At 42.2% G+C, this 9,932-nt stretch overlaps 1 protein-coding gene across 1 annotated transcript in view; it reads left to right on the top strand.

Moving 5' to 3' along the window:
• Nucleotides 1-367: 367 nt before the first annotated feature.
• The window catches only part of LOC145356425 (uncharacterized), a 73,832-nt gene continuing 64,267 nt past the window's right edge, over nucleotides 368-9,932 (top strand). The window contains exon 1 of the mRNA XM_080209142.1: nucleotides 368-531. Within this exon, the coding sequence (XP_080065268.1) occupies nucleotides 495-531 (37 nt within the window). The 5' untranslated portion in view covers nucleotides 368-494. The remainder of the gene's footprint in view (nucleotides 532-9,932) is intronic.

The following is a 9,932-nucleotide window of genomic DNA, read 5'->3' as shown; positions in this document are numbered from 1 at the left end:
AGCCCGCTGATTGACAGGGGCTATCCCCGCCCATCCCGCTGATTGACAGGGCTATCCCCGCCCAGCCCGCTGATTGACAGGGGCTATCTCCGCCCACCTGTTCATTGACAGGGGGTGTTAGCCCCGCCCAGCCCGCTGATTGACAGGGGCTATCTCCGCCCAGCCCGCTGATTGACAGGGGATATCCCCGCCCAGCCCGCTGATTGACAGGGACTATCCCCGCCCAGCCCGCTGATTGACAGGGACTATCCCCGCCCAGCCCGCTGATTGACAGGGACTATCCCCGCCCAGCCCGCTGATTGACAGGTCTCCACAAGGTGCCGGCCGGCCGGCAGCTGATTGACAGCTGTTATCAAAGGCCTCCCTCCGGGCGGCCCGGGGTGTGAGGGAGTGACGGGCCCATGCGGGAGGCCGGGTCGGGCTGGGTTAGGTCGATCGGGGAGGGATAGATTGGCAGCTTCCGGCGGATCGGGCCGCACTCGGGAAAGGAAAAAATGTCGAAGAAGGAGCCGCTGCTGAGCGCCCTGAAGAGTGAGTGCGGCCCAGGGGAGGCAGCGAGGGGGCCGGCAGCACGGGGCGGCGCTGGGGGAGGGACCGGCGTGGGAAGGGGAGGAGAGGGGCCTCCAGCTGGGGGCGGCTGTGGTGAAGGGGCTGGGGCTGGAGTGGGCGGAGAGTGGCTGGGGCTGGGGTGGGCCTGGGTCTGGCAGGGTGGGCAGGCTGCTTTGGACATGCCTGTGCCTTGCTTGGCCTCTGCCCATCTCACAGCATTTCCATTTCGCAGTGGAATAACTGAGAATTTAAACCCACAACCACTGTCAGAGGCTTCAGGGTGGGGAGAGAGGATCCAATATCTCTTTATACACAGGCTGGAATGGGTGTTATTTGATATTTGAGTGGAAGTAAGAACATTTTCACTTGTGTTTTTCACTGACTCCTGGATGTCTCAAAGCACTTTACAGCCAAAGAAGTACATTTGAAGTGTTGTACTGTTGTAAACAGCAGCCAGTGTGCGCTCGGCAAATTCCCACAAACAGCAACAGAATAATGATCAGATAGTCTGATTTTATAATGTTGAATGAGGGATAAATATTGACCAGGACACCAGGGATAATTCCTCTGCTGTTCTTCAAAATAGTGCCTTTAGATCTTTTGCATCCACCAGAGCAGGAAGATAGAGCTTTGATTTAACATCCCATCTGAAACAGCACCTCAAACAGTGCTGCACTCCCTCAGTACAAAGCCACTGACTGCAAAACAGCTCGTTTATATGAAGTTTTCAGTGTTTACAAGAGAATCATAATTGTGTTCTTGTTTCATTTTGTTATCCAAAGAAATCAATGCTGTTAAAACAGTAAGAAATAAAATTAAGATTGAGTTAGGGCATATTAGCTGACTCAGTATGTAAGTATGCTTATTATCTCAGTTACTTCTAGAAGAAAATATACAACCAGGGCAGTTGAATAATAAATTGAAACAAAGATAGAGAGTGCTGGAAAAACTGAACAGGTTTGGCAGCATCTGTAGAGAGAGAACTCGGTTTCTCTCTCTCCTTGCTGAGTTTTTCAATATTCTCTGTTTTTGTTCAGATTCCAGTATTCATATTTTGCTTATTTCAGTGAGTCATAAATTGAACTGAGTTGGGCTAGATCTGTTTTTTACTCTGTTCTGAGGACCACATATAGCCACTTTTAGCTTTCCCTCTCTTTCCGCTGTACAGTGCTCCGTATTCTCCTTTGTCTCATTCTCTGTCAGTGAATCTCTGCATATTTCATGTATCATTCCTTTTCCCTTCACTGCCCATTTCCCTGATTTCCATTCTTTCAGACTATTTTTCTATTTGTGTTTACTTCTACTTTCCATCCTCCCTATTTCCACAGTCTCCGTCTTTCTCTCCCTCACTCAATCTCTATTCCCTCCATCTAAAAGTAGAAACACAGCTTACTTACATACTGACACAGCCCAGGTTTCAGGAGCCAGCCCATGTGATGTAAGGGCTGGTCAGTCCCACTGTTGTCATTTTCCTAAATCAAAACCAATGCAAATGATTGTTTATGGAAGACATTGTTAATAAATGTTGCTGGTGCTACTTGAGGTCTTTAAACTTATGAAAGGATGTGATAAGGTAAACTATTTCATCCGACTGGGGAGTCCATAAGCCATTAAAGTGAAATCAGGAAGCACCTTTTCGCATACTGGCTAATGGAAATAAGATTGATAGATTTTTGTTAGGTAATGGTATCAAGTATAAAGGCTGGAAAATGAGTTGAAATATTGGTGCCCCAGTATCTGATTTAATAGCGGAATAGGTTAAAGGGACTGGATGGCCTCCTGTTCCTATGTAAATTTACTGTAAACATAAAATAATGGTCAACATACACCTTAATCAAGCGTTGCCAACAGTCCAACAGAAACCAAGGCAGTAGGTACAACTAGAATTCTGTTTTGGAAAACCTGACTGCAGTCTTGAATCAAGAAGGGTGGGGTTGCCAAACCCAGTCTGTGCTTTGAGTAAACAGAGAACATATTTTAATTCGTGGTTACAAACTGACGTATTTGCCATCTTGGCAGTCCGGGATTTGTTTTTCCTCTGGACTCACATAATTACAGGCGGTATGGTGATGCAGTGGTTATATTAGAAACTTGGACTAGTAGTCCAGAGAATGTGAATTCAGGTTTTTAAAAAATCTGGAGATTACGAAAGTGGGTCTTGAAGAAAGATTGTAGTAAAAACTTAACTGACTTGTTAATAATGTATTCTAGGGAAAGAAATCAACTGTCCTTGTCTGGTCTATAGCTGACTCCAGACCTGTGGCAAAGTGTTTGTCTCTTCCATCTTAAATGGCCTAAGAAATCATTATGTTGCACCATACAGTTACACTTGTCGTTCTTCAGGGACAGGGCAGAGGGTGGGCTTGGATAAGATGCTCTTTCAGAGAATCTGTGCAGAGTCAGTGGGTCATATGGCTTCCTCCTACACTGTAGGGATTCCATGAAAGGATGTCAAGGGTTATGGAAGATATATGGCAAAATGGAGTTCAGAAATAACCAGATCAGCCATGATCTTACTGAATAGCAGAGCAGACTCAAAGGGCTGAATGGCCTTCTCCTGTTTCCAAGTCGTATATATGAAGACTCGGACACAAAAGGAGATATTGGGTCAGGTGACTGAAAGCTTGGTCAAAGAGGTAGATTCTAAGGAGTGTTTTAAATGAGAAAAGCGAGGTAGAATGTTATAGGGAGAGTATTGCAGAGTTTGGGGCCTAGGCAACAGAAGGCATGGTCATCAGTGGTACAGCTCTTAAAATTTGGGTACTTCGAGAGCTAGAATTGGAAGAGCACAGATATCTCAGAGGGTTCATGTTGGAGTTGTATAGAACTTTGGTGAGGCCACAGCTAAAGTACTGTGTGCAGTTCTGGTTGCCGTATTATGGGAAGAACATGAATTCACTGGAAGGGGTGCACAGGAGATTCACCAGGATTTTTCTTTTATTCATTTGTGATGGGATATGGGTGTCGCTAGCTGGCCAGCATTTATTGCCCATCCCTATTTGCCCTTGAACTGAGTAGCTTGCACGGCCATTTCAGAAGGCAGTTGAGAATCAACCACATTGCTGTGGCTCTGGAGTCACATGTAGGCCAGAATGGGTAAGGACAACAGATTTCCTTCCCAAAAAGAACCAGGTGGGTTTTTTCGACAATTGACAACAGTTTCATGATCATCAAGTAAATTCTTGATTTTTTTTTGATTATTGAATTCAAATTCCACCATCTGCTGTGGCAGGATTTGAATCCAGAACATTAACTGAGGTTCTGGATTAGTAGCATAGAGATAATACCACTGGGCCATCACCTCCCCTTACGTTGCCTGGGATGGAACATTTAAGTTATAAAGAGAGGTTGGCTAGGCTTGAGTTGTTTTCTCTGGAGCAGAGAAGACTGAGGGCCGATTTGATTGAGGTACTCAAGATTATGAGGGGTATGGACAGGGTGGATAGGGAGCAGCTATTTTTCTTAGTTGAAGGGTCAGTCACGAGGGGACACAAGTTAAAAGTGAGGGGTGGGAGGTTTAGGGGGGATTTGAGGCAAAACTCTTTTACCCAGAGGGGTGGTGAAGATCTGAAATGCACTGCGTGGAAGGATGACAGAGGCAAGATGCCTCACATCGTTTAAAAAATACCTGGCACGCCATAATATTCAAGGCTATGGGCCAAGTGCTGATAAGTGGGATTAGGTGGACAGATCAGGGCTTTTCATTGCATTGGTGTAGACTCAATGGGCTGAAAGGCCTCTTCTGCACTGTAGTATTCTGTAATTCTGATTCTTAGTGGTATGTGGGGCACAGTATTAATCAGGAGATGAGAGAAGCATGTAGCATTTACGATACTGTGATCATGGGTGACTTTGACCTGCACATAGACAGATTAAACCAAGTGAGCACTAATGCTGAGGAAGATGAGTTTCTGCAGTGTGTTAGAGTATGTTGAGGAGCCAACTAGAGGACACGCTATTCCAGAATGAGTATTATGTAATAGAAATGTAAGCTAGTCGTAAAAGAACCTTTAAGGATGAGTGATCACAATATGATAAAATTTTACATTATGATTGAAAGTAAGGAAATTCACCCTGAAATCAAGGTGTTAAAGTTGAATGAAGGAAATTATGAGGGATAAATTGGCTGAAATGGATTGAGAAAATACATTAGAGGGTATGACTGGGATAGGCAATGGATAGTCTTCAGAGAACCATTACATAGCATACAAACACCTATACATTCCATATTGTACAGCATCTATACATTCCATATTATTAATTACATAGCATACGAGCACCTATACATTTCATATTATTACATAGCGTACAGCATTTAACATTCCATATTATTACACAGCGTATAGCATCTATACATTCCTTCAGAGTGTAAAAACCTAAGTAAAGTCAATCAACCATGGCTGACAAAGGAAGTTAAGGATTGTATAAAATTAAAAGAAAAGGCTTATAAAGTTCTCAGAAATAGTAGTAAATTTGACAATTAGGAGGTTTTTAGAATGCAGCAAAGGAAGGTCAAGAAACTGATAAAGAGAGAACAGAATATGAATGCAATCTAGCATAAAAACAGACTGTACCAGCTTCTATAGTCATGTAACAAGGAAACTTTTGGCTAAGACAGATGTAGTCCATTACAGACAGAGTCAGGAGAATTTATAATGGGGGAATAGAGAAATGGTTTGTTTTCACTAAGGAAGCAGAGTGGTTAGCATTGCTGCCTCACAGCATCAGGGACCTGGGTTCAATTCTGGCCTCAGAATTAGACAATTCTGCCTAAAACAAAGAACAAAGAAAATTACAACACAGGAACAGGCCCTTCGGCCCTCCAGGCCTGCACCGACCATGGAGCCTGACTGAACTAAAGCCCCCTATCCTTCCGGGGACCACACCCCTCCATTCCCATCCTATTCATATAGGACACCCCTTAAAAGACACTATCGTATCTGCTTCCGTGACCTTCCACGACAGCGAGTTCTAGACACCCAACATCCCCTGGGTTAAAAACTTGCCTCATACATCTCCTTTAACTCTTGCCCCTCATGCCTTAATCTTATGCCCCCTAGTAATTGACCCTTCAATTCTGGGAAAGAGCTTTTGACTATCCACTTTGCCCATGCCCCTCATAATCTTGTAGACTTCTATCATGCCACCCCTCAACCTTCATCGTTCCAGTGAGAACAAACTAGTTTCTCCAACCACTAATGCCCTCCATAGCAAGAAACATCCTGGTAAATCTGTTTTGTACTGTCTCCAAAGCCTCCACATCCTTCTGGTAGTGTGGCGACCACAATTGAACACTATATCCCAAGTGCGGCCAAACTAAGGTTCTATAAAGTTGCAACATGACTTGCCAATTTTTAAACTCAGTGCCCCAGCCGATGAAAGCAAACATGCCGTCTTGACTACCTTCTCCATCTGTGTTGCCACTTTCAGTGACCTGTGTACCTGTATACCCAGATCCCTCTGCCTATCAATACTCTTAAGGGTTCTGCCATTTACTGTATATTTCCTTTCTGTATTAGACCTTCCAAAATGCATTACCTCACATTTGTTCTAATTAAACTCCATCTACCATCCTTCTGCCCAAGTCTCCAACTGATCTTTGTCCTGCTGTATCATCTGATGGTCCTCATCGCTATCTACAAATCCACCAACCTTTGTGTCATCTGCAAACTTACTAATCAAACCAGTTACATTTTACTCCAAATCATTTATACGTGTTACAAACGGCAAAAATCCAAGCACTGATCCCTGAGGAGCGCCACTTGTCACAACCCTCCAATCAGAAACACACCCTTTCACTGCTACCCTCTGTGTAGAGTTTGCATTTTCTCCCCATGTCTGCGTCAATTTCTTCTTAGTGCTCCAGTTTCCTCCCACAGTCCGAAAGACATGCTGGTTAGGTGCATTGGCCATGCTAAATTCTCCCTCAGGGTACCTGAAGAGGTGCTGGAGTGTGATGACTAGGTGATTTTCACAGCAACTTAATTGCAGTGTTAATCTAAGCTGACTTGTGACACGAATAAAACAAAAACGAACTTATCCCTGGGATAGTGGGACTCTCTTAGGAAGAGAGCTTGGGCAAACTGGGCCTGTGTTCTCTAGAGTTTCAGAGAATGAGAGGTGATCACATTGAAAAGTACAAAATATTTTATAGAATCATAGAATCCCTACAGTGCGGAAGGAGACCATTTGACCCATTGAGTCTGCGCCGACAATAACCCCACCCAGGCCTTATCCCCATAACCCACATATTTACCCTGCTAATCCCCTGATACTAAGGGTCAATTTAGCATAGCCAATCAATCTAACCCACACATCTTTGGCATAATTATGCAAATAATATTTAATATAATACTTAAAGGAATAAATAAGATTATGATATATTTATAATAATTGGGGAGTCCAAAATCAGGGGGTACAGTTTCAAATTCAGGGGGATGCCACTTAGGACCGAGATGAGAAGAAATTTCTTTACACAGAGGGTTGTGAATCTTTAGAGTTCTCTACACCAGAGGGCTGTGGAAGTTATTGAGTATGTTTAAAGTAGAGATTGATAGATTTCTGATTACATAACGTAAAGGGTTATGGGATAATGTGCATTAAAGGCATTGACATGTTCGATCAGCCATGATTATTAAATGGCAGAGCAGCCTTGATAGCCTGAATGACTTACCCCTGTTCCTACGTTCCTAAAGTCTTATGATGATATTGGTATGAGCTGAATATTGCTTTCAGAAGGAGATGCCATGTTTCATGTTTTTGCAGGACACTAAAAGGAGGAATAGTCTTGTTGGTAAGGATTAAAAAGAGAAACAATGTTTTTTGAGTCCTAAAATAGGAAACTGTGCTGATGGTAAATACTGAAAGTAGAAGCAGAGCTGTTGGTGAGTGTCATGTATGTGTGCTGTAGTGATGTCACTCTCTTAAATGAATGTGGTCAAGTAAGTGATGGCACATAAGAAGCAAGGATGCAGTGTTGCAGGTGATTGGCTAATATACTGATGATTTTGTTGTCCTCATTACATAACTTGGAATTCTGGTCTGGAAAACTTGAGTAAATTATTTGCCTTGACCATAGGCCACTCTCCAACATTTGACAGAGCCTGGCACTTCACTTCTAACCAAGTCACATCATATGACTTCTCACCAACCCATTGCTCATTATTATTCCATTATTTCGGTAACCTCATTGTGCCATTAGTCCCTCTGTGACTGTTGTTCCATTAACTTTTGGGCTTTGTTCTCTCTTAACGTGTTCATATCTCATTTCATAGCAGCATCCTATTATACATTAATGTAACCAATAGTGTTGAATATTCTAAGAAAGTGGATAGGTGGGACTTATCTCTGAGAAAAGGATAGTTCTGTTTGGTATAATGCTTTACTAATAAATATATCGTAATATTATGAATACTGCAGGGGAACATTGCTAATTGGATATTGCAAGAATGCAGTGGTATTATCGATATACTGCATTAGGTAACATATTGTGTCTAGCTTAGAACAGATATTAGAAAACCGATAGCGGATAACCTTCACCATCAAATAGCTGGCTGATTTGCTCTTATGGCTTTATTTGGCCTTCAGCTGGTTGATAGCAAACTAACTAGTATGAATTTACATCTAGCCCATCCTACTGTCAGCCTTGAGAAAACAGTGACGTAGCAGAAATCCTGCCTGATGCACCATTCGACTGTTAAGGCCAAGAAAGTATGGTGACTCAGAGAAATAAACCTCCATTGAAACAAATCAGGATCAACCTGTTACTTCTGTATTTTTGATTCTTCAGAATGAAAAACAGGAAATGCTGGAAATACTCAACAAATTTAGCAGCATGTGAGAGAAACAGACTTAATGTATCAAGTTGTTGATCTTGTACAGTTCTATAGTATTCTATTTTTGTATTGATTCTCCAAAATTTGGTAAAATTGTGCCTTAAACTGTCTAAGGCCTTAACTCTGGAATTTCCTTCATAAACTTCTCTGCCTCTCTCGCCTTCTTTAGACACTCTTTAAAACATAAGTCACACCTCTTCTAATATCTGCTTTTGTAGTTTGGTGCCAAAGGTGTTTTGATAACATCTGTGAAGTGCCTTCAGATAGTTGCTGCAGTGAAGGAGGTATATAAACACAAATTGTTACCTTTAAAAATATAGAAAAATGTTATAGAACTCAAATAAAATTATCAAAGGATCTCAGAATGCATTCATTTTCTTAATAGCAAGTGTTCCCAAAGATGCTCAGCCCTATGGAAGTTGAAATGTAGTTCTCTGGTTAAAAAAAGTATTGGATTGATTTATTTTTCTTCTTCTCATTTATCATATTGCAGACTGCCTAATACATATTCTACCAAGATAGAAACATGAATATGGTTAGTAAAATACCTTCTTGACATCCTTTGGGTTCACTGCACATTGAGTACTGTAGATAGAACCATAGAATCCTACAGTGCAGAAAGAGGCCCTTTGGCCCATCGAGCCTGCACTGAACACAATCCCACCCAGGCCCTACCCCCATATCCCTACGTATTATACCCACTAATCCCTCTAACCTACGCATCCCTGGACACTAAGGGGCAATTTTTTAGCATGGCCAATCAACCTAATCCACACATCTTTGGACTGTGGGAGGAAACCCACACAGACACAAGGAGAATGTGCAAACTCCACACAGACAGTGACCCGAGCCAGGAATCGAACCCAGGACCCTGGAGCTGTGAAGCAGCAGTGCTAACCACTGTGCTACCGTGCCACCCATGTTCCAACGACGCATGGACTGCAGTAGTTCAAGGGCAACTAGGATGGGTAGTGACATCCTATAAATAATACAAAAAACATTGAAAATAAATATTGAAAGATAAGCTTTGGAACAGAATTATTTACCTCAGTAATCAGGACTTTTCCACCTTGAGGATTGCCAACCTTTTAAGCTCCTCCTCTTTATTTTTATCCAATCCAGTATTACCATTGCTTTCTCCTTTACTTCTATGCTGGCAGCAGTCCTCTTTCATGAGGACAGATGCAAAGTACTCATTTAGGAGCTCAATCAAGTCCAAGAATATTCCTTTTTTTGACCTCTAATTGTCCCCCTTCCTTTGACTACTCATTTACCAAATGTGTCCCAATAAGAAACTTTTGGGTTCCTCTCTATATTAACCTCTAATCTGTTCTCATAACTTTTTCTTTGTTCTGCTTGTTCCATTTCTTTAGGTTTCCTCCTTCCTTTATTCAGTTTTATTCTGCAATATGTTATGAATCTTACAAATGTCACTAGCCTCCTTTTTCTGTCTCATTTTAACTCCTATACCTTTAGTTATCCAGCAAGCTGTAGCTTTGCATATCCTTTCCTCTCATGGAAATGTGTCCACTGTATCCAAATCATCTC

Source organism: Carcharhinus amblyrhynchos, chromosome 21 (genome assembly GCF_965287045.1).
Source record: "Carcharhinus amblyrhynchos chromosome 21, sCarAmb.v2.hapA, whole genome shotgun sequence".
Lineage (NCBI taxonomy): Eukaryota > Metazoa > Chordata > Chondrichthyes > Carcharhiniformes > Carcharhinidae > Carcharhinus > Carcharhinus amblyrhynchos.
The sequence above is the reverse complement of the archived record's forward strand: the minus strand, read 5'-3'. Positions and strand labels throughout refer to the sequence as shown.